Source organism: Salmo salar, chromosome ssa14 (assembly GCF_905237065.1).
Source record: "Salmo salar chromosome ssa14, Ssal_v3.1, whole genome shotgun sequence".
Lineage (NCBI taxonomy): Eukaryota > Metazoa > Chordata > Actinopteri > Salmoniformes > Salmonidae > Salmo > Salmo salar.
In genome coordinates, this window is record NC_059455.1 from 48,009,907 (window position 1) to 48,034,787 (window position 24,881).

Consider the following 24,881-nt stretch of genomic DNA (forward strand, 5'->3'; position numbering starts at 1 on the left):
CGTTCTGCCTCTGAACAAGGCAGTTAACCCACTGTTCCTACGCCATCATTGTAAATAAGAATTTGCTCTTAACTGACTTGCCTTGTTAAATAAAGGTAAAATATAAATAACATTGTTCCCCTGCACTATATATTAAGTGAGCATATAAAGCTGTGCTTAGGAAATGACATCTGAAACCCTACCTCTTCAAAGTGTATCTTAAATAATCCCACACCACCCACTTCCCTACCAGTGCTGATAGCTACTTTGAGGAAAAAAAATGTACTTATTGTGATATGTGGTTGTCTCACCTAGCTCTCTGTAAATCGCTCTGAATAAGAGCATCTGCTAAATGGTTAACATATAAAAGTGTAAGAATATGTCCTAAAGTGATGAAAATGGCAAAACACATATAAACCAGGCAAGATTTTTTTTTCTACATTATTTGAAAGTCTATATAAATTATCTAAGCATTATTATTAGATTTGGTATATAAATGTCAGTGTAAATGCAGCGCCATCTTGTGGTCCCGTATTGATACTGCGTAATAAATAAATAAAAAATTGGGGCCTTTTTCTCTGTGTAGGTGTGTTTTAATTGAAGAGGAAGCAGCCCCTTATAAACCAAGGGAGAAAAAGAGGATGAGGAGAGGAAGCCACTCCAGACTATTGAGATACACCCCTGGTGTGTTTGAGGAGCTATCTGCTGTCAACTGAGGTCTGTGTCCTGCAAACGTGACCTCGTCTTGTCTTTTTTGGCAGCCATTTTACACAATACACAATCAACATGCAAAGAATATGACTTCCAAAGCCTAAGGAACATATTCCAAACATAATTCATGAATCTAACCATAATTAATTTCAAAACGTTTTCATAATACTGCCAGTGCATGTCTAGCTATTACAATACATTTTGTCGGTTTTCCCGCATTAAAACGTTTGACAATACATTCCGTAGGAAGTCATATTTTCACAGATTAACTTTCAAGTTTTAGTTTGTCTTCTGGTTTTTATCTTGATGGGGGAGACCTTGCGTTTCGTGGGGACATTTTGTTTTTCATTGCGCGCAATGACCGCACGGGGTTGTAAAACGTCCTCGTCCTCTCCTGCCTGTTGCTTAGCAAAGTTCACAAACACCTGGAGAACGGAGAGAGAAAACCCATTACTATCAACACAATGTCAATGAAAACACTAATGTTCTGTAAAAGTGCTTTATAATCACGATTCACTAAAGCTATTTGTCTCACTGATTGCTAAGTACGGAACCATCCATCTCTACTCAAGGGTATTCTTTATTCAAGTCTGAATCACTTATAATAAATCACCCTGGCCTCAGATGTCTTTCTGGCTGTGTATGATGAGGTCATATGGCTGAGTCTACCTTAAACATTGCCATGTTTATTAACCTGTGGTCGATGTGGTCAGTGATACACATCGTTGGTGCTTGTCCTTAAACCTAACCCCAAACCCCTAATCCCTAATCTTAACACCATCCCTCTTGTCACCTGATCTAGTGTAGTCTGATAGAGTAGTTACCTGATCTAGTGTAGTCTGTGATACAGAGTAGTCACCTGATCTAGTGTAGTCTGACAGAGTAGTTACCTGATCTAGTGTGGTCTGTGATACAGAGTAGTCACCTGATCTAGTGTAGTCTGACAGAGTAGTTACCTGATCTAGTGTAGTCTGATAGAGTAGTTACCTGATCTAGTGTAGTCTGACAGAGTAGTTACCTGATCTAGTGTAGTCTGTGATACAGAGTAGTCACCTGATCTAGTGTAGTCTGACAGAGTAGTTACCTGATCTAGTGTAGTCTGACAGAGTAGTTACCTGATCTAGTGTAGTCTGACAGAGTAGTTACCTGATCTAGTGTAGTCTGACAGAGTAGTTACCTGATCTAGTGTGGTCTGACAGAGTAGTCACCTGATCTAGTGTAGTCTGACAGAGTAGTTACCTGATCTAGTGTAGTCTGACAGAGTAGTTACCTGATCTAGTGTAGTCTGACAGAGTAGTTACCTGATCTAGTGTAGTCTGTGATACAGAGTAGTCCTCTATATTGAGTTTGTCCTTGTTGGCGACCACTAGCTGGAAGATCCTAGCCAGGGAAGAGGAGGCAATCTCATACTGCAGAGTGTTGTAGTGTTTCTCTCTCTGGACACACCCCGGGAAGCTGCTCTCCATGAAGCTCTCCGCTGGACCCAGCTCTGGAGATACGCCTGCTTTAGCTGCCTTTACCTTCATGGTCACCACGTAGCCATCACCAAACCTGGAGAGAAGAGGGAGAGAGAGGTCACCACATAGCCATCACCAAACCTGGAGAGGGGAGGGAGAGAGAGGTCACCACGTAGCCATCACCAAACCTGGAGAGAAGAGGGAGAGAGAGGTCACCACGTAGCCATCACCAAACCTGGAGAGAAGAGGGAGAGAGAGGTCATCACGTAGCCATCACCAAACCTGGAGAGAAGAGGGAGAGAGAGGTCACCACATAGCCATCACCAAACCTGGAGAGAAGAGGGAGAGAGAGGTCATCACGTAGCCATCACCAAACCTGGAGAGAAGAGGGAGAGAGAGGTCACCACGTAGCCATCACCAAACCTGGAGAGGAGAGGGAGAGAGAGGTCACCACGTAGCCATCACCAAACCTGGAGAGGAGAGGGAGAGAGAGGTCACCACGTAGCCATCACCAAACCTGGAGAGTAGAGGGAGAGAGAGGTCACCACGTAGCCATCACCAAACCTGGAGAGGAGAGGGAGAGAGAGGTCACCACGTAGCCATCACCAAACCTGGAGAGAAGAGGGAGAGAGAGGTCATCACGTAGCCATCACCAAACCTGGAGAGAAGAGGGAGAGAGAGGTCACCACGTAGCCATCACCAAACCTGGAGAGGAGAGGGAGAGAGAGGTCACCACGTAGCCATCACCAAACCTGGAGAGGAGAGGGAGAGAGAGGTCACCACGTAGCCATCACCAAACCTGGAGAGAAGAGGGAGAGAGAGGTCACCACGTAGCCATCACCAAACCTGGAGAGGAGAGGGAGAGAGAGGTCACCACGTAGCCATCACCAAACCTGGAGAGGAGAGGGAGAGAGAGGTCACCACGTAGCCATCACCAAACCTGGAGAGGAGAGGGAGAGAGAGGTCACCACGTAGCCATCACCAAACCTGGAGAGGAGAGGGAGAGAGAGGTCACCACGTAGCCATCACCAAACCTGGAGAGAAGAGGGAGAGAGAGGTCACCACGTAGCCATCACCAAACCTGGAGAGGAGAGGGAGAGAGAGGTCATCACGTAGCCATCACCAAACCTGGAGAGGAGAGGGAGAGAGAGGTCACCACGTAGCCATCACCAAACCTGGAGAGAAGAGGGAGAGAGAGGTCACCACGTAGCCATCACCAAACCTGGAGAGGAGAGGGAGAGAGAGGTCACCACGTAGCCATCACCAAACCTGGAGAGGAGAGGGAGAGAGAGGTCACCACGTAGCCATCACCAAACCTGGAGAGGAGAGGAGAGGGAGAGGTCACCACGTAGCCATCACCAAACCTGGAGAGGAGAGGAGAGGGAGAGACAGTGGAGGAAGTCAGGTGCCCATGAATAGACCAACAGGTGTGATTGATGAATGAAGCAGGTATTAAACATGGGCTTTGCTAGACAGAAAGCAGCAGTTAACTTCTCCATCGTCAACACTTTAATTAAATCAGTAGACATATAGCAATATCTTGAATAATACAATACAAGTAACATGACGTTAACTTTTTACAAACCTGTGCTTTTCCACTGGGGGCTTCAAATACTACGAAGTCATGTCTTTCTACTCAAAACCACAATTCATTTGACCAATCTGAGTCTTTAATTGAAACAATTAAAAAGCGTGTTGTTTTGGTAAACAGCTGAGGGATGGGACTGGAGAAATGTTACCACTCATATTCGTAGACAAAGCAATGGATGCAAGGTCTGACCATCCATGATATAAAAATGATAGTTTTAATTAACCAGGTTTTGAGGCTATACGGTGTTTGTTTACATTGTTTACAAACATTGTAGTAAAACAAGCTCATCATTTGTATTCTGATGGGGTACGACAGTTGAACTAAGCTCATGAGACATTTATAAGTTACATTCTTCAACAATCAATGGATTCATTTATTAATTTATAAGTCCAAAGACTGATGTAGCAACTAAGGATTCTAGCTTCAAAGTACATTTACATTTTAGTCATTTAGCAGACGCTCTTATCCAGAGCGACTTACAGTAGTGAATGCATACATTTCATACATTTTTCTCCGTACTGGTCCCCCGTGGAAATCAAACCCACGGGGGACCAGAATCGAATCCACAACCCTGGCGTTGCAAACACCATGCTCTACCAACTGAGCCACACGGGACCAATCATGTGTATTTGGTATGGAATCAAGGCATTAGAATGCACCAGAGGTCACCAGAACAGAGCTCCCAGGGGGCATCCTTCGCCATTCTCTCCCAGCCCAGAACTCCCCTGGCTGGCTACTTCACCATCCTCTCCCAGACCAGAACTCCCTTGGCTGGCTAATTCACCATCCTCTCCCAGCCCAGAACTCCCTGGCTGGCTACTTCACCATCCTCTCCCAGCCCAGAACTCCCTGGCTGGCTACTTCACCATCCTCTCCCAGCCCAGAACTCCCTGGCTGGCTACTTCACCATCCTCTCCCAGCCCAGAACTCCCTGGCTGGCTACTTCACCATCCTCTCCCAGCCCAGAACTCCCTGGCTGGCTACTTCACCATCCTCTCCCAGCCCAGAACTCCCTGGCTGACTACTTCACCATCCTCTCCCAGCCCAGAACTCCCTGGCTGGCTACTTCACCATCCTCTCCCAGCCCAGAACTCCCTTGCTGACTACTTTTTATATTTGTCTGGTTACTCCACGTGGAAAGCACTGTGATCAGTGACTCATTTAGATCTTGTCAAACCAGATGTGTTATTTCTCTTCTAATTTAATTAGAAATTATGTGATTGTTGTTAAATCTTCCTCTTTTTTTATGGTCCTTCAAGACAGATAGGAATAATTGTCCTGGGACATGACCAGTAGGGACAGAGTCTGGGGAGTGATGGGTATACTGAGGCCAGTGCAGGATGAGCGCCAATGTAACATGGAAGACAGAGTTACTTGTATTGGAGGTGCTGTATGGTAACAGTATGGTAACAGACCTACTTGTATTTGAGGTGCTGTATGGTAACAGTATGGTAACAGACCTACTTGTATTTGAGGTGCTGTATGGTAACAGTATGGTAACAGACCTACTTGTATTTGAGGTGCTGTATGGTAACAGTATGGTAACAGACCTACTTGTATTGGAGGTGCTGTATGGTAACAGTATGGTAACAGACCTACTTGTATTTGAGGTGCTGTATGGTAACAGTATGGTAACAGACCTACTTGTATTTGAGGTGCTGTATGGTAACAGACCTACTTGTATTTGAGGTGCTGTATGGTAACAGACCTACTTGTATTTGAGGTGCTGTATGGTAACAGACCTACTTGTATTTGAGGTGCTGTATGGTCCCCAGACATTTGAAGGTGCCGTTGACCATGATGGCCAAACGAGTGCACAGAGCTTCACACTCCTCCATGCTGGGGAGACAGAGACAGACAGGCAGTCAATAGACAGAGACAGACAGGCAGTCAACAGACAGAGACAGACAGGCAGTCAACAGACAGAGACAGACAGGCAGTCGATCTCCCTCCCTTCCCTCCATCCCTCCGTCCATTCTTCCCTCCTTCCATTCTTCCCTCCCTCCCTTCCTCCCTCCCTCCCTGCCTCCTTCCTTCCTTTCTTTCCTCCCTCCCTTCCTCCTTACCTCCCTCCATCCCTCTCCATTTCTCTTTTCAGTGAAACAAGCAGTTGGCCACTCCAGTGTAGCATCTGGTTTGCTGACATGACATTACCCATGTGTACTGACATGACATTACCCATGTGTACCACGTTGCTATGTCTTGGATCAACACCAACTAGACTAGTTCTGGTACAGTAATCCCATTGGGCTGGACTTGTAATGGAAGGTGTAGGGGAAGGGGCTGTGTGTGTGTGTGTGTGTGTGTGTGTGTGTGTGTGTGTTTGTTTGTGGGGTGGTGTGCATGTGTGAGGGGTACCTGTGTGATGTCAAAACCACGGCCCTCCCGTCCTGGATGACGCTCATAATGGCAGTCCACAGGAACCGTCGGGAGTGGGGGTCCATACCTGTAGTGGGTTCATCCTATAAGGATACACACACACACACACACACACACACACACACACACACACACACACACACACACACACACACACACACACACACACACACACACACACACACACACACACACACACACACACACACACGTTAACATGATGGACTGGGGCCCTATACACCATAACTCTGAACACTAAATGTCTTATCACCATTAGCATATGGCAGCCATTTCACAGTAGTGGCAGTATGAGCTGAACTGTGCCCAGTCTCCTGCCAGTGAATAAACCTCTCTAAACTGGAGCTGACTGAACGCATATGTTTCCCCATCTGGAGGCAGAGAACATTTCATTGACAAATCTCTGCATAAAAACAAACTAGCCAAAACACCGGCCTGGATGAGAATACAGGACTGTCTAAACAACCAGTAGATGGAGAAAGAAAAGCCTGCACATGGTATACTGTATGTATAGTGTATGTATTATACTGTATGATACTGTATGTATAGTGTATGTATTATACTGTATGATACTGTATGTATAGTGTATGTATTATACTGTAAGATACTGTATGTATAGTGTATGTATTATACTGTATGATACTGTATGTATAGTGTATGTATTATACTGTATGATACTGTATGTATAGTGTATGTATTATACTGTATTATACTGTATGTGTAGTGTATGTATTATACTGTATTATACTGTATGTATAGTGTATGTATAGTGTAAGTGTAGTGTATGTATTATACTGTATTATACCATATTATACTGTATGTATACTGTATGTATTATACTGTATGATACTGTATGTATAGTGTATGTATTATACTGTATTATACTTTATGTATAGTGTATGTACAGTGTATGTATTATACTGTATGATTCTGTATGTATACTGTATGTATTATACTGTATTATACTGTATGTATTATACTGTATGATACTGTATGTATAGTATATGTATACTGTATGATACTGTGTGTATTATACTGTATGTATACTGTATGTATTATACTGTATGTATACTGTATGTATTATACTGTATGATACTGTATGTATAGGGTATGTATAGTGTATGTATACTGTATGTACAGTGTATGTACAGTGTATGTATACTGTATGTATTATACTGTTTGTACAGTGTATGTATACACTATGTATACTGTATGTACACTGTATATATACTGTATGTACACTGTACGTATACTGTATGTACACTGTACGTATAGTGTATGTACACTGTATGTATACTGTAAGAAAACTGTATGTATGATACTGTATGTATTATACTGTATGATACTGTATGTATAGGGTATGTATAGTGTATGTAAACTGTATATATACAGTAAGTATAGTGTATGTACACTGTATGTATACTGCATGTATAATGTGTGTATACTGTATGTATACTCTATGTATAGTGTATGTATTCTGTATCTTTACTGTATGTGTACTGTATGTATACTGTATATGTATACTGTATGTATATTGTATGTATAGTGTATGTATATGTATAGCGTATGTAAAGTATATGTATAGTGTATGTATAGTATTTGTATAGTGTATGTATAGTGTATGTATAGTATATGTATACTGTATGTATAGTATATGTATAGTGCATGTATAGTGCATGTATAGTGCATGTATAGTGTATGTATAGTATATGTATACTGTATAGTATATGTATACTGTATATGTATACTGTATGTATAGTATATGTATAGTGTATGTATAGTGCATGTATAGTGCATGTATAGTGTTAATGTATAACACTTAGTCATACTGTATTTTTAATGTTGTCTAACTATAAGTTGTCCATATTGTCACAGGAAGGAAGTAATGAAACAACACACACCATGTCCAGCCTTCCTCTGTCTCTGGTCTTTTTGGTGCCCTACACAAGTGGACAAACATATCACCCACACACTGTCCAAAAGACAAGCACATGTGGGAATTAATAAAGCCCCATGCCATTGGCTGACTCACCAGTATAACCAGCCAATCATAGCTGGTTCGGGAGCCTACCCCGCCATTTCAATGGTAGGGGTAACCACTGATTGGTTGACTCACCAGTAGAACCAGGGCTGGGCAGCCAATCATAGCGATGGCTGTGGAGAGTTTCCTTTTGTTGCCTCCGCTGTATGTTCCTGCACAGCGACCAGCGTACTCTGATAGGCCAAGCTTCTGGATGCCCCAATCTGCCACCTAGTGGGGAGACAGGAGAGGTACGGAATGTGTTACAAACGCAAAGGGTAAAATACATGCATGTTAACACAAATACATACACACACCTGCATACACACACATACAGTATGCACATATACACATACAGTACACTACACTCATGCACACAAAAATACACAGACAGACAGACAGACAGACAGACAGACAGACAGACAGACAGACAGACAGACAGACAGACAGACAGACAGACAGACAGACAGACAGACAGACAGACAGACAGACAGACAGACAGACAGACAGACAGACAGACAGACAGACAGACAGACAGACAGACAGTATCTTCTATCTCTACTCACTCTGCTGATGTCTGACTCAGGGACCCCTCGGAGGCGAGCGTAGAGGTACAGATGTTCCCTGCCTGTCAGCAGGTCGTCTATAGCATCAAACTGAGGGCAGTAGCCCATGTTCTGGTGCACGTCCAACATGTCTGACAGGATACTGAGTGACCACAGAGAAACAGCTGCTTGGACATGGCTTTTTTTTTTTTACTGCATTGTGTGGATTCACTAAAAACGTTGATTCAAACTCAAATTCAAAAAGGCGGGTCTATACTTGCACAGTTTGTCAGTGGCTTCGCAGGATGACTACAACAACATTGAGTCTTTTTCTGAACGGTGGGTCCAAATACACACTATTTCCCCCACATATTCCTGCAATGTGTTGTACCTGTATCCAGCGACAGTGGCCTCTCCAGAACTAACGTCTGTGTCTCCAGTCAACATCTTGAAAGTGGTGGTCTTCCCTGCTCCGTTCACTCCTAACAGACCAAAACACTGACAGCACAGAGACACGGTCAGACTAGTGACTGGTGGAACACTCTAATCTGTTAAAGAAATGAAGTGGGGCAGAAGGTAGGTGAAAGGGACTATAAGGGAGGGGGGGAGCAGACCTCTCCTGCAGGCACGCCCACACAGATCCTGTTCACCGCTTGTCTCGTCTTCCCAGAGTACGTCTGTAGAGAGGACAAAGAACCAGAGTACGTTTGTACAGAGGACACAGACTCACAGTATATAGGTAACAACACATGCCTTAAAATCCAATATGTCCTCACAGTTTCCTCTCTTTGACCTAGTAGGTTACACACCGCATTTGACACAACGGATATTTGTGAGGAGTCTGTATGCACAAGTATGTTAAGACAAGTGTTGTGATGGAGGGGTCTCCTATGTCGTATTCAGAGGGTCAAGATTATAGTTAACCTTGCAGAGGTCTCTGATCTGTAGGATGTCACTCTTGTTCCCTCCGTTATAGATCCTCTCTCTCTCCACCGCCACGTCCTCATCCTCATCTTTAGGAGGGGGCCCTCGGAAGTCTGATAACCTTGAGGGGGATAATTGATTGATTGACTGATTGATTGATTGAGTGATTGATCAATACAACCCCTTTTCACACCAAACGTACGTAGAGTTTGAGATAAGTGTGATTGTAACTTGAATGACCCACTAAATTAGGTCAATTTTCAGTGTGAATGGGATTTTCATTTCCTATTGTGCAAAGACGGATAAAAAATTGTAAAAAATCCTTCCACACGGTGATATTGGAGCTAGTTCCTCACCAGTGGTCGAGGAAGAAGCGGTACTCTATGAGGATAGTGAAGAGGAAATAGACACATCCCTCTATAGCCATGAAGGCCAGGTTCTTCCCTACAAAGTCCCATTTGAACGGATCCAAGGCACGGTCCTCACCTGAAACACAACATGGGACAATGTACCAGGCCTCGATCCTCAGAAGAGTTGGCTAAAGCACAAACAGATCTGGTTACCAGACTAGAGACGGGCCCGAATGAATAGGCTGGAGGAGGAGGTTTAAAGAATAGTTTATATTCAGTCAGGAGTCTTGTAGGCTGGAGCAGGTTTAGAGAATAGATGAGTGTGGAAGTGTTGTGCGCCATAGAGATAACAACACTAGCTATGTTGTGCTCACCAAAGTGTGCATAGACATCAGTCACCGCCTGGTTCATAGCCATGTCAATCAGCCCCCGGCCCAGACAGAAGTGAGGGAACACCAGGAGGCCTTTCTTCAGCCACTCATTGAACTCTAACAAGGCCTGGGGAGCACAACAACAATACAATAAACAACAACACAATAAACAACAACAACAATAATACAATAAACAACAACAACAATACAATAAACAACAACAACAAAATAACAAACAACAACACAATAAACAACAACACAGTAAACAACAACAATACAATAAACAACAACAACATCAACACAACAAATAACACAAACAACAACGGCAACACAAACAACAACAGCACAATAAACAACAACAATAACATAAACAACAACACAACAAACAACACAATAAACAACAACAAAATAAACAACAACAATACAATAAACAACAACAACACAACAAATAACAACACAATAATCAACAACAACACAATAAACAACAACGACAACACAATAAACAACAACACAATAAATGACAACAACAACACAATAAACAACAACACAATAAACAACAACAACAGCAACATAACAAACAACAACACAATAAACAACAATAAAGTAAACAACAACAACAATACAACACAATAAACAACAACATCAACACAACAAACAACAACACAATAAACAACAACACAATAAACAACAACAATGCAATAAAGAACAACAGCAACACAACAAAAAACAACACAATAAACATCAACAACATCAACACAATAAAAAACAACACAATAAACAAGAACAACATCAACACAACAAACAACAACACAACAAACAACAACAATACAGTAAACAACACAATAAACAACAACACCATTACAATAAACTTCAACAATAAACAACAACAATACAAGAAACAACAACAATTAAACATGACTTGCTCCCCCTCTCTTTCTCTCTCATACACAATCTGCCTCTTCCTCCCTCTCTCCCCCATCCTCACCCGGTTGTTCTCGAACAGTTCCAATATGAAGGTGAGGGCGCTGCTGTTGATGCCGATGAACAGGTTGATGCAGGACAGAGAGACGTAGGCTGTACTGGGGATGTTAAAGATGTATGACATAGGGTACATCATGGGGGTTACTGACCACCTAGAGAGAGAGAGACAGTGAGAGAGAGAGGGAAAAGAGAGAGAGAGAGTAAGAGAGAGAGAGTGAGAGAGGGAAGAGAGAGGGAGAGAGAGAGAGAGAGAGAGAGGGAGAGAGATAGAGTAAGAGAGAGAGAGAGAGAGATTTAGAACATCAGAAGGGGGTTTGAAGCAGAGCATAGGAGTGGTCCCACCTAAAACAAACAACACCTTACAAAGTCTTTATACAGCATTCATAAAGGCTTTATACAGCATTCATAAAGTCTTCATAAGCAGGACACAGAAGCTTCCCAAATCATATGTCTAGTACTCACCCATACAGGAAGAGCAGGAGAACCAGGGCTGGCAGGTTGGTGGGTGAGGTGTAACACTTCTTGTCGAAGGCCACAAAGATCCCCACCACCATGGCTGTACTGAGAGAGTAGTTCATCTGGAAAGACCGGAGATAGAAAATATGGAAAACATTTCAATTGATGAAATCCTTGTGAAACAAGTCACTGACACGTTCACGTCAATCAGATTTCAATTTGAATGGCCGCCAGGCGTTGGGGGAAACTGTGATGGCTTTATACCTAATAAATACTTATTCAGACTTGCCCCAGGGTCCAGCTGTATGTACAATTTGGTACTTCTATCACAAAAGGCATAATTCAAAATATTCAATACAGTTGGTAAGTAAGCATTTCATTGCACTGTGTACACCTTTGTATCCGCGAGCCTACCAGACGGGCTAAATGCTTTTTATACTCGCTTCAAGGAAATCAACACTGAAGTACGCATGAGAGCACCAGTATGAGAGCACGAAGCCAATTTTTTAAATACATTTTTTTATTTCACCTTTATTTAAAAGACCAGTTGAGAACAAGTTCTCATTTACAACTGCGACCTGGCCAAGATAAAGCAAAGCAGTGCGACAAAAAAGACAACACAGAGTTACACATAAACAAACGTACAGTCAATAACACAATAGAAAAGAAAAATAGAAAAATCTATGTACAGTGTGTGCAAATCTAGAAGAATAGGGAGGTAGGCAATAAATAGGCCATAGAGGTGAAAATAATTACAATTTATCATTAACACTGGAGTGATCGATGTGTAGATGATGATGTGCAGGTAGAGATACTGAGGTGCAAAAGAACAAGAGGGTAAATAATAATATGGGGATAAGGAAGTTGGGTGGGCTATTTACAGATTGGCTGTGTACAAGTACAGTGATCGGTAAGCTGCTCAGACAGCTGAGGCTTAAAGTTAGAGAGGGAGATATAAGACTCCAGCTTCAGTGATTTTTGCAATTCGTTCCAGTCATTGGCAGCAGAGAACTGGAAGGAAAAGCGGACAAAGGAGATGTTGGCTTTGGGGATGACCAGTGCAATATACCTGCTGGAGCGCCTGCTACGGGAGGGTGCTGCTATGGTGACCAGTGAGCTGAGATAAGGTGGGGCTTTACCTAGCAAAGACTTATAGATGAGCTGGGTTTGGCGACGGATATATAGTGAGGGCCAGCCAACGAGAGCGTACAGGTCGCAGTGGTGGGTAGTAGATGGGGCTTTGGTGACAAAATGGATGGCACTGTGATAGACTACATCCAGTTCGCTGAGTAGAGTGTTGGGGGCTATTTTGTAAATGACATCGTCGAAGTCGAGGATTGGTAGGATGGTCAGTTTTACGAGGGTATGTTTGGCAACATGAGTGAAGGAGGCTTTGTTGCGAAATAGGAAGCCGATTCTAGATTTAATTTTGGATTGGAGATGCTTAATGTGAGTCTGGAAAGAGAGTTTACAGTCTAACCAGACACCTAGGTATTTGTAGTTGTCCACATAATCTAGGTCAGAACCGTCCAGAGTTGTCACCGGTGAAGGAGGACCAAAACGCAGCAGGTAAGTGCAGGCTCATCTTGACGTTTATTTATTTTCAAAATGAATGCCAAAATAACAAACCACGAGAATGAACGAACAACCAACAGTCTGGCAAAGCATAGGCTCAACACAGAACAATCACCCACAAATAACAAACACAAACACACCCTCATATATGGGACTCTCAATCAAGGGCAGATAGACAACACCTGCCTTCAACTGAGAGTCCCAACCCCAATTAACCAAACATAGAAACAGACATACTAGACAAATCATAGAATACCTGAAAACCAAACAGTGCCCAAAAACCCCGGAATACTTAAACCAAATGCCCCTTCAACAAAACACACCACCCCGAACCACATAAAACGAATACCCTCTGCCACGTCCTGACCAAACTACAATACCAATTAACCTTATACTGGTCAGGACGTGACAAGAGTAGTGATTCTAGTTGGGCAGGAGGGCGGGCAGCAATCGGTTGAAGAGCATGCACTTAGTTTTATTGGTATTTAAGAGCAGTTGGAGGCCAAGGAAGGAGAGTTGTATGGCGTTGAAGCTCGTTTGGAGGTTTGTTAGCACAGTGTCCAAAGAAGGGCCAGATGTATACAGAATGGTGTCGTCTGTGTAGAGGTGGATCAGAGAATCACCAGCAGCAAGAGCGACATCATTGATATATACAGAGAAAAGAGTCGGCCTGAGAATTGAATCCTGTGGCACCCCCATAGAGACTCCCAGAGGTCCAGACAACAGGCCCTCCGATTTGACACACTGAACTCTATCTGAGAAGTAGTTGGCGAACTAGGCGAGGCAGTCATTTGAGAAGCCAAGGCTATTGAGTCTGCCGATAAGAATGCGGTGATTGACAGAGTCGAAAGCCTTGGCCAGGTCAATGAAGACGGCTGCACAGTACCGTCTTTTATCGATAGCAGTTATGATATCGTTTAGGACCTTGAGCATGGCTGAGGTACACCAGCTCGGAAACCAGACTGCATAGCGGAGAAGGTACGGTGGGATTCAAAATGGTCGGTGATCTGTTTGTTAATTTGGCTTAGAAGATTTTAGAAAGGCAGGGCAGGATGGATATAGGTCTATAACAGTCTGGGTCTAGAGTGCCTCCCCTTTTGAAGAGAGGGATGACCGCAGCAGCTTTTCAATCTTTGGGGATCTCAGACAACACGAAAGAGAGGTTGAATATGCAAGTAATAGGGGTTGCAACAATTTCGGCGGATCATTTTAGAAAGAGAGGGTCCAGATTGTCTAGCCCGGCTGATTTGTAGGGATTCAGATTTTGCAGCTCTTTCAGAACATCAGCTATCTGGATTTGGTTGAAGGAGAAGCGGGGGGGGGTTGGGCAAGTTGCTGCAGGGGCTGCTGAGATGATGGCCCGGGGTAGGGGTAGCCAGGTGGAAAGCATGGCTACCCCTACAAGGCCGTAAATGACGGATTACCAGGACTTGTTCTCAGAGCATGCACAGACCAACTGTCAAGTATCTTCACTGACATTTTCAACCTATCCCTGACCGAGTCTAATACCTACATGTTTCAAGCAGACCACCATAGTCCCTTTGCCCAAGGAAGCGAAGGTAACCTGCCTAAATGACAACTGCCCCGTAGCAATCGCGTCTGTAGTCATGAAGTGCTTTGAAAGGATGGTCATGGCTCACATCTACAACATCATCCCGGAAACCCTAGAACCACAAATGTTTAGGCCGTATGCAAATACGGCCTAAACAGACCCACAGATGACGCAATATCAATCTCACTCCACACCGCCCTTTCCCACCTAGACAAAAGGAACACCTACAGCTGAAGTCGGAAGTTTAAATATACCTAAGCCAAATACATTTAAACTCAGATTTTCACCATTACCGATATTTAATCCTAGTAAAAATTCCCTGTCTTAGGTCAGGTAGGATCACCAGTTTATTTTAAGAATGTGAAATGTCAGAATAATAGTAGAGAGAATGATTTATTTCAGCTTTTATTTATTTCATCACATTCCCAGTGGGTCAGAAGTTTACATACACTCAATTACTATTTGGTAGCATTACCTTTAAATTGTTTAACTTGGGTCAAACGTTTCGGGTAGCCTTCCACAAGCTTCCCACAATAAGTTGTGGTCAGAACTGAAAAAGCGTGTGCGAGCAAGGAGGCCTACAAACCTGTCTCTGTTACACCAGCTCTGTCAGGAGGAATGGGCCAAAATTCACCCAACTTATTGTGCTGCTACTCGCTGTTTATTATCTATGCAGTCACTTTACCCCTACCTACATGTACAAATGACCTCGACTAACCAGTACCCCCGCACATTGACTCGGTAACGGTACCCCCTGTATATAGCCTCATTATTGTTATTTTATTGTGTTATTTTTATTTTATTTATTTTTTACTTTAGTTTATTTAGCAAATATTTTCTTGACTCTATTTTCTTAAAACTACATTGTTGTTTAAGGGCTTGTAAGTAAGCATTTCACGTTAAGGTCTACACCTGATGTATTCGGCGCATGTGACAAATAAAATTTGATTTGAATTCCATGCTCTAGAAACAGGAGAGAGACACTGATTAAGAACAGCATGCTACATAAGAGTGTAGTTCCTCTCCAGGTTTCTTCCTGTAACTGTTACTTACTCTTTTGTGGGTCTAGGTCAGGTTACTGTAAAGCACTTTCGTCACAAATAACGGTATAAAAAAGGGCTTCATAAATAACAATTTATTGATTCATTAAAAGACGTACCATGTCCCAGAAGAAGTTGGCTAACCAGTAGACAAGGGGGCTGACCCCGCTGACGAACTGGAGGTGTTTAGCCTTGGTTACTCTCTCCTGGATCAGGTAGAGGACAAACGAGGCTGGGATGAAGGACATGGCAAAGATCACACAGATAGCTGTCACCGCGTCTACCGATGTCTTCAACCTGGGAGAGGAGAGAGAGAGACAGGTAAGATAACAGATAGCTGTCACCAGGTCTACTGATGTCTTCAACCTGGGAGAGGAGAGAGAGACAGGTTAGATAACAGATAGCTGTCACCAGGTCTACTGATGTCTTCAACCTGGGAGAGGAGAGAGAGAGACAGGTTAGATAACAGATAGCTGTCACCAGGTCTACCGATGTCTTCAACCTGGGAGAGGAGAGAGAGAGACAGGTTAGATAACAGATAGCTGTCACCCTAGAGGACAGACAGGTTAGATAACAGAGAGATGGTCACCCTAGGCGACAGACAGGGACACAGACAGACAGACACATAGTAGAAGGAAGATAACCTGGGAGAGGAGAGACAGACAGGTTAGATAAGAGAGAGATGGTCACCCTAGGCGACTGACAGGGACACATAGTAGAAGGAAGATAACCTGGGAGAGGAGAGAGACAGGTTAGATGGTCACCCTAGAGGACAGACAGGTTAGATGGTCACCCTAGAGGACAGACAGGTTAGATGGTCACCCTAGAGGACAGACAGGTTAGATAAGAGAGAGATGGTCACCCTAGGCGACAGACAGGGACACATAGTAGAAGGAAGATAACCTGGGAGAGGAGAGAGACAGGTTAGATGGTCACCCTAGAGGACAGACAGGTTAGATGGTCACCCTAGAGGACAGACAGGTTAGATAAGAGAGAGATGGTCACCCTAGAGGACAGACAGGTTAGATAAGAGAGAGATGGTCATCCCAGGCGACAGACAGGGACACAGAGTAGAAGGAAGATAACCTGGGAGAGGACATGACTTACAGACATTGTCAACATATTCAACACAAAGCCCACAAGCTATAGGGGAAAGGGGATGCCTAGTCAGTTGTACAACTGAATGTATTCAACTGAAATGTGTCTTCCGTATTTAACCCAACCCCTCTGAATCAGAGAGGTGCGCGGTGGAGGCTGCCTTAATCGACATCCACATCATTGGCGCCCAAGGAACAGTGGGGTTAACTGCCTTGCTCAGGGGCAGAACGACAGATTAGTACCTTGTCAGCTCGGGGATTAGATCCAGCAACCTTTTGGTTACTGGCCCAACGTTCCTACCCGCCAGGCTACCTGCCGCCCCTAAAAGGCTCTAAGCCACAATGTATGAACTGGAAAAATCCTCTTCATGACCCCTGACGGAATGAAGAACGTAGCATTGAATTGGCTCAGCACAAGCTTGTGATTAGTTCTTGTATTGTTTTAAAAGAGGGAACCAGCGTAACTTACACAGTGACTTCAGACAGCTGTTCCTTGGTGAGGTTGAGGGGGTGGTTGATGGCTGTGATGCCGTACTGCATGGGGTCAACGTTACGAGGCAGGTGGGCCCTCAGAATGGCATTGTTGGCCACATTCATGAAGGCCACCATGGCGTGCCAGCCTTTGTTGTTGTACCAGACCTGGTTTGGGGAGCAGAGTTGCGTTCAATATACAACACATTTTGTAAAAAAAAAAAAAAATGATTACCTGGATGGGATTAGAGGCACGTTCAATTTATGATGTTTTTTTGTTGTTATATTTTGAAATATGGAGTAATATACACTACCATTCAAAAGTTTGGGGTCACTTAGAAATGTCCTTGTTTTTGAAAGAAAAGCACATTTTTTGTCTATTAAAATAACATCAAATTGATCAGAAATAGTGTAGACATTGTTAATGTTATAAATGACTATTGTAGCTGGAAACAGCTGATATTTTATGGAATATCTACATAGGTGTACAGAGGCCCATTATCAGCAACCATCACTCCTGTGTTCCAATGGCACGTTGTGTTTGCTAATCCAAGTTTATCATTTTAAACGGCTAATTGATCATTAGAAAACCCTTCTGCAATTATGTTAGCACAGCTGAAAACTGTTTTTCTGATTAAAGAAGCAATAAAACTGGCCTTCTTTAGACTAGTTGAGTATCTGGAGCATCAGCGTTTGTGGGTTCGATTACAGGCTCAAAATGGCCATAAACAAAGAACTTTCTTCTGAAACTCGTCAGTCTATTCTTGTTCTGAGAAATGAAGGCTATTCCATGCGAGAAATTTCCAAGAAAGTGAAGATCTCGTACAACGCTGTGTACTACTCCCTTCACAGAACAGCGCAAACTGACTCTAAGCAGAATAGAAAGAGGAGTGGGAGGCCCCGTTGCACAACTGAGCAAGAGGACAAGTACATTAGAGTGTATAGTTAGAGAAACAGACACCTCACAAGTCCTTAACTGGCAGCTTCATTAAATAGTACCCGCAAAACACTAACAATGTCTTCACTGTATTTCTGATCAATTTGATGTTATTTTAATAGACCAAAAATGTGCTTTTCTTTCAAAAACAAGGACATTTCTAAGTGACCCCAAACTTTGAACGGCGGTGTACATACCAAAACAAATACAAATAAAAGAGTTTAAAATTAAAATAATATATGTGTTTTTCAATATAATGTCTCAGGTAACATGATAATATCACATCATGATTCAGAGGTATATGACAGCCAGTAACTAACTTACTTTGACATTGTATTCACTTTCCATGTATCTGAGGAAAGGTCCAATCTCCTGCAGCGATAGCTTTGTGTAGGGACCCTGCCGGAATTATAAAACAATATTGTGTAACTGAGCCAACTGTAAATCACACTCACTTAATTCCTACCACTACTACTACTGATTCAAGCTCCATCCCTCCAGAGCCAAGAAGGCGGGTGAAAGGAAGGACAGTTCATAATAATGTCTGGAATGGAGTAAATGGAACGGAAAATGTGTTTGATACCATTCATTTTATTCCACTCCAGACATTACTATGATCCCTTCCTCCCTAATGAAGGTGCCACCAGCCTCCTGTGCTCCAGAGCCGTGACCCACTAGGCCAGGTATGTAGTGATCAATACCCCAGTGACGTTGAGCATCTTCATCAGTTGAGAGAGGGTATCCTGTATCTGTTTAGGGCTGACTTCCAGTATGGGCAGCTGACCTCCAACAGACAGGCCTCCATACCTGAGGATCAACGACACAGTCATACACACAACCCTCCAACAGACAGGCCTCCAACAGACAGGCCTCCAACAGACAACCCTCCAACAGACAACCCTCCAACAGACAGGCCTCCAACAGACAGGCCTCCAACAGACAACCCCTCCAACAGACAACCCTCCAACAGACAGGCCTCCAACAGACAACCCCTCCAACAGACAACCCTCCAACAGACAGGCCTCCAACAGACAGGCCTCCAACAGACAGGCCTCCAATGGACAACCCCTCCAACAGACAACCCCTTCAACAGACAACCCCTCCAACAGACAACCCCTCCAACAGACAACCCCTCCAACAGACAGGCCTCCAACAGACAACCCCTCCAACAGACAACCCCTCCAACAGACAGGCCTCCAACAGACAACCCCTCCAACAGACAGGCCTCCAACAGACAGGCCTCCAACAGACCAACAGACAGGCCTCCAACAGACAACCCTCCAACAGACAACCCTCCAACAGACAGGCCTCCAATGGACAACCCCTCCAACAGACAACCCCTCCAGCAGACAACCACTCCAACAGACAGGCCTCCAACAGACAACCCCTCCAACAGACAACCCCTCCAACAGACAACCACTCCAACAGACAGGCCTCCAACAGACAACCCCTCCAACAGACAACTCCTCCAACAGACAGGCCTCCAACAGACAACCCCTCCAACAGACAACCCCTCCAACAGACAGGCCTCCAACAGACAACCCCTCCAACGGACAGGCCTCCAACAGACAACCCCTCCAACAGACAACCCCTCCAATAGACAGGCCTCCAACAGACAACCCCTCCAACAGACAACCCCTCCAACAGACAGGCCTCCAACAGACAACCCCTCCAACAGACAACCCCTCCAACAGACAGGCCTCCAACAGACAACCCCTCCAACAGACAACCCCTCCAACAGGCAACCCCTCCAACAGACAGGTCTCCAACAGACAACCCCTCCAACAGACAGGCCTCCTGACCTGAAGAGGATCCAGACATATTACACAAAATCCTCCGAGACAATAATCATCATTTCTACTAGAGTGTGAAACAGTGTATGACAAATAAGCTAAACTAAAACTGATATTTAGTTTGCTATGAGGTATGTTTAGAAAATAAATAAAAGCATACCTTTGTTCATTCACCCAGTATTTGCTCTTCAAACTGGAAGTGGAAAACAAAATAATAAAATGACTTACAGATTAAAATATCATCAGATGACTTCTGCTGTTTGACATGGATGATAGCGTCATGACTGGCCTGCTCGGGTCAGCTTTCCATGGACCACAATCCTACAGAGAGATCTCTCACACCCACTAGAGGGGAAGAGATCGAGAGGTATGGAGATGGGGGATTTTATGACACCTCACACCCATTGTAAATCTTAAGGCAGCAGACAAAATTCCTTTGTACTCTCACTATGGAGAACCGGCCTCAGAACATTAACATGCAATAAATGGACTTTGGGACAATAGGTTTCGTCAGCCACAATGGTGGTAATGACGATAGATGGAATATGAAAATTAATGTACTTGATGTTGGCATACTGTACGTTATGTAGAAAATGTCCAGATCAAACAGAATGTTTTTGTAAAGATGAAATGTGAAGTTAGTTGTCTAAATTGGGTCTGAGTCAAATCCAGACCTCCGGGCTCGTAACTAGTCAAATCCAGACCTCCGCCCTCGTAACTAGTTAAATGCAGACCTCCGGTCTCGTAACTAGTTAAATCCAGACCTCCGGCCTCGTAACTAGTTAAATCCAGACCTCCGGCCTCGTAACTAGTTAAATCCAGACCTCCAGACTCGTAACTAGTTAAATCCAGACCTTCAGACTCGTAACTAGTTAAATCTAGACCTCCAGACTCGTAACTAGTTAAATCCAGACCTCCAGACTCGTAACTAGTTAAATCCAGACCTCCAGACTCGTAACTAGTTAAATCTAGACCTCCAGCCTCGTAACTAGCTAAATCCAGACCTCCAGACTCGTAACTAGTTAAATCCAGACCTCCAGACTCGTAACTAGTTAAATCCAGACCTCCGGCCTCGTAACTAGTTAAATCCAGACCTCCAGCCTCGTAACTAGTTAAATCCAGACCTCCATTCTCGTAACTAGTTAAATCTAGACCTCCAGCCTCGTAACTAGTTAAATCCAGACCTCCAGCCTCGTAACTAGTTAAATCTAGACCTCCAGCCTCGTAACTAGTTAAATCCAGACCTCCAGTCTCGTAACTAGTTAAATCCAGACCTCCAGCCTCTTAATTAGTTAAATCCAGACCTCCAGACTCGTAACTAGTTAAATCTAGACCTCCAGACTCGTAACTAATTAAATCCAGACCTCCAGCCTCTCAACTAGTTAAATCTAGACCTCCAGCCTCGTAACTAGCTAAATCCAGACCTCCAGCCTTCGTAACTAGTTACACCCAGAGAACTTGCCCTAAAGGTAGAAACGCCCATTTCTGACCCAAGGGTATAAAACATGTGAGTTAAAAATGGACATATTAGACTAAGTGACCCTGACATGCTGCAGCCAAGGTCTGAGTGATCAGCAAACCCAAAACGCAACACGAGGTTGAAGAAGACAAAAGGAATCTTTTAACAACCTATGCTACGGACGAGTAGCTGAATCTAAAGTGGGTGATTTCAAGCAGGACTACCCGGTCACCACTCTCCAAGGAATCATGTGTCTACACTGTTTTCCTTCCCACTCTGGAACCATCCACACGGCTGATTTAGCCCTCCTCCGAAAACCCAGAGCGAGGAAACAGACCACTAAAAGAAAGGACACTGACATCGTGAGGAGAAACGAGAGAGTTACACCCGGTAACCGAAGACGGACCGTCATCAGAGAAGTCGGAATCCGTTCCATGCAGAGACACCCCGTCGGAGACCTTCAACACGTAATTACATCATTATATTCTGACCCATAAGAGCAGCAGTTCGGGGCAAGGTTTGGGTTAAAATAAGCATAGCTGACAAATGCACCCAAGTGTGTTTTTCTCTCGTGTACTCTCTCTTTCTCTCTCTTTTGAAATCCCCATTTTGTGTAACACGTGTCATATTGTGTTGGCCCGCTAGGGACCTGTTCATCGTACTAAGTTCTAATCAATAGCCTTGACTGTGTGTTTGTGTATGTGTATCTTATATTAGCATTTTAGCTTGTTAGCAAATGAATAATCAACTCAAATGGTGTGGTACGGACTTATTTGGTAAGACTGGGGTTTGTGCAGATTCCCAGATTATGCGACGTTCAGAATGAGACTGAAGAGGAAATGAATTAATTAGCGACGGTTGTAAAAATCTATATTCTGATATTTTTTGAGTTAATTTGGGAAATAGAATCTCAATAAAACCAAACTTTCCCATGGTGCCCCCCCCGGGTTAAGGAGTTAATAATTACCTGATTCATTTAATCACGTAATTATAAACCGTTAATCATTCGACGAGCAGCAGTCGTCACATTAATCAATATTAACGTCACCACAACTGTAACAGATGAACATATAATCAGATGACCTCTGCTGTTTGAAATGGATGACTCTAACTCGATCACACCTGTCTGATACATATAACACACGTCTATGACGATGAATCTCAGTTTGTGGTGTTATGGACCCCTTACCTTTGTCTGATGAGGCTGGGGTAGGTTTTAACCAGGTAGTCTGTAATGTTTCTATCAGTCAGGTCCAGTAGTATATCTCCCGTAGCTTCTTTCCTCTGCAAAGACATCACACACAACGTATACCATCACATTGGATACATTAAAACAGCTTGATAACACAATATCAGAAATACAACAGTGTTTGGTACTGGAAGAGAGGTTAGGAACTGGCTAGTGGTACTGGAGGACATGTTTGGACTGCAGGACAGGTTAACACTGGCTAGGGGTACTGAAGGACAGGTTAAGACTGGCTAGGGGTACTGGAGGACAGGTTAGGACTGGCTAGGGGTACTGGAGGACAGGTTAGGACTGGCTAGGGGTACTGAGGACAGGTTAGGACTGGCTAGGGGTACTGGAGGACAGGTTAGGACTGGCTAGGGGTACTGGAGGACAGGTTAGGACTGGCTAGGGGTACTGAGGACAGGTTAGGACTGGCTAGGGGTACTGGAGGACAGGTTAGGACTGGCTAGGGGTACTGGAGGACAGGTTAGGACTGGCTAGGGGTACTGAGGACAGGTTAGGACTGGCTAGGGGTACTGGAGGACAGGTTAGGACTGGCTAGGGGTACTGGAGGACAGGTTAGGACTGGCTAGGGGTACTGGAGGACAGGTTAGGACTGGCTAGGGGTACTGGAGGACAGGTTAGGACTGGCTAGGGGTACTGGAGGAGAGGTTAGGACTGGCTAGGGGTACTGGAGGAGAGGTTAGGACTGCAGGACAGGTTGGGACTGGCTAGGGGTACTGGAGGACAGGTTAGGACTGGCTAGGAGTACTGGAGGACAGGTTTGGACTGGCTAGGGGTACTGGAGGACAGGTTAGGACTGGCTAGGGGTACTGGAGGACAGGTTGGGACTGGCTAGGGGTACTGGAGGAGAGGTTTGGACTGGCTAGGGGTACTGGAGGACAGGTTAGGACTGGCTTGGGGTCCTGGAGGACAGGTTTGGACTGGCTAGGGGTACTGGAGGACAGGTTAGGACTGGCTAGGGGTACTGGAGGACAGGTTAGGACTGGCTAGGGGTACTGGAGGACAGGTTTGGACTGGCTAGGGGTACTGGAGGACAGGTTAGGACTGGCTAGGGGTACTGCAGGACAGGTTGGGACAGGCTAGGGGTACTGGAGGACAGGTTTGGACTGGCTAGGGGTACTAGAGGACAGGTTGCTGGAGGACAGATTACAGGAGGACATGTTTCTGGAGGACAGGTTACTGGAGGACAGGTTACTGGTGGAGAGGTTATTGGAGGAGAGATTACTGGGGGACAGATTACTGGAGGACAGGTCAATGAGGACAGGTTACTAGAGGACAAGTTACAGGAGTAAAGGTTAATGGAGGAGAAGTTACTGGAACACAGGTTACTTGAGCACAGGTTACTGGAGGACAGGTTAAAGGAGGACAGGTTAGAGGAGGACAGGTTACAGGAGGACAGGTTACAGGGGGACAGGTTACTGGAGGACAGGTTGCAGGAGGACAGGTTACTGTAGGACAGGTTACAGGAGGACATGTTCCTGGAGGACAGGTTACAGGAGGACAGGTTACTGGGGGACAGGTTAAAGGAGGACAAGAAACATCCAGTAGACACAGAGAACAGTCAGTATACTGACCTGCATAGGGGGCAGCCCCCCAGCTCCGATTGGACAGATGGGTAACATAGTTAGCTTCTTATTGGTGCTGCACTGGCAGGAAGGGGAGGGGTTTAGCGGGTGCCACTCAGGGCTCTGCAGGATGTTACTGGCTATTGAAGAAACCGCAGGTGTCTCCCAGCCCAATGTCTCGTTCTCACAGGGCAGGTTTCTGTATGGACAAAGCACACACACGCACACAGACACACACACACACATCACAGGAACACATACAATACATTAGCAGAGAACTTGGTGATTTATAGTTAGTAGAGTAGAGAGAGATTTCAGAATACTAGTCAAAACACAGTCTTCAACCTAGAGTGGCTGG

The 24,881-nt window shown here is 44.4% G+C and overlaps 1 protein-coding gene across 2 annotated transcripts in view; it reads right to left on the minus strand.

Moving 5' to 3' along the window:
- Nucleotides 1-5: 5 nt before the first annotated feature.
- LOC106569796 (retinal-specific phospholipid-transporting ATPase ABCA4) overlaps nucleotides 6-24,881 on the minus strand; it is a 93,029-nt gene continuing 68,153 nt past the window's right edge. For both annotated transcript variants that reach the window (XM_045694487.1, XM_045694486.1), the window contains 20 exons: nucleotides 24,533-24,722; nucleotides 22,896-22,990; nucleotides 20,408-20,440; nucleotides 19,156-19,261; nucleotides 18,779-18,853; nucleotides 17,516-17,685; nucleotides 16,069-16,246; nucleotides 11,789-11,904; nucleotides 11,331-11,478; nucleotides 10,349-10,472; nucleotides 9,981-10,110; nucleotides 9,625-9,745; nucleotides 9,315-9,377; nucleotides 9,092-9,198; nucleotides 8,722-8,863; nucleotides 8,252-8,386; nucleotides 6,097-6,200; nucleotides 5,485-5,577; nucleotides 1,992-2,241; nucleotides 6-1,115 (listed from right to left, as the gene is read on the minus strand). In XM_045694487.1, coding sequence (XP_045550443.1) covers nucleotides 963-1,115; nucleotides 1,992-2,241; nucleotides 5,485-5,577; nucleotides 6,097-6,200; nucleotides 8,252-8,386; nucleotides 8,722-8,863; nucleotides 9,092-9,198; nucleotides 9,315-9,377; nucleotides 9,625-9,745; nucleotides 9,981-10,110; nucleotides 10,349-10,472; nucleotides 11,331-11,478; nucleotides 11,789-11,904; nucleotides 16,069-16,246; nucleotides 17,516-17,685; nucleotides 18,779-18,853; nucleotides 19,156-19,261; nucleotides 20,408-20,440; nucleotides 22,896-22,990; nucleotides 24,533-24,722 — 2,533 coding nt within the window. In that variant the 3' untranslated portion in view covers nucleotides 6-962. The remainder of the gene's footprint in view (nucleotides 1,116-1,991; nucleotides 2,242-5,484; nucleotides 5,578-6,096; nucleotides 6,201-8,251; nucleotides 8,387-8,721; nucleotides 8,864-9,091; nucleotides 9,199-9,314; nucleotides 9,378-9,624; nucleotides 9,746-9,980; nucleotides 10,111-10,348; nucleotides 10,473-11,330; nucleotides 11,479-11,788; nucleotides 11,905-16,068; nucleotides 16,247-17,515; nucleotides 17,686-18,778; nucleotides 18,854-19,155; nucleotides 19,262-20,407; nucleotides 20,441-22,895; nucleotides 22,991-24,532; nucleotides 24,723-24,881) is intronic.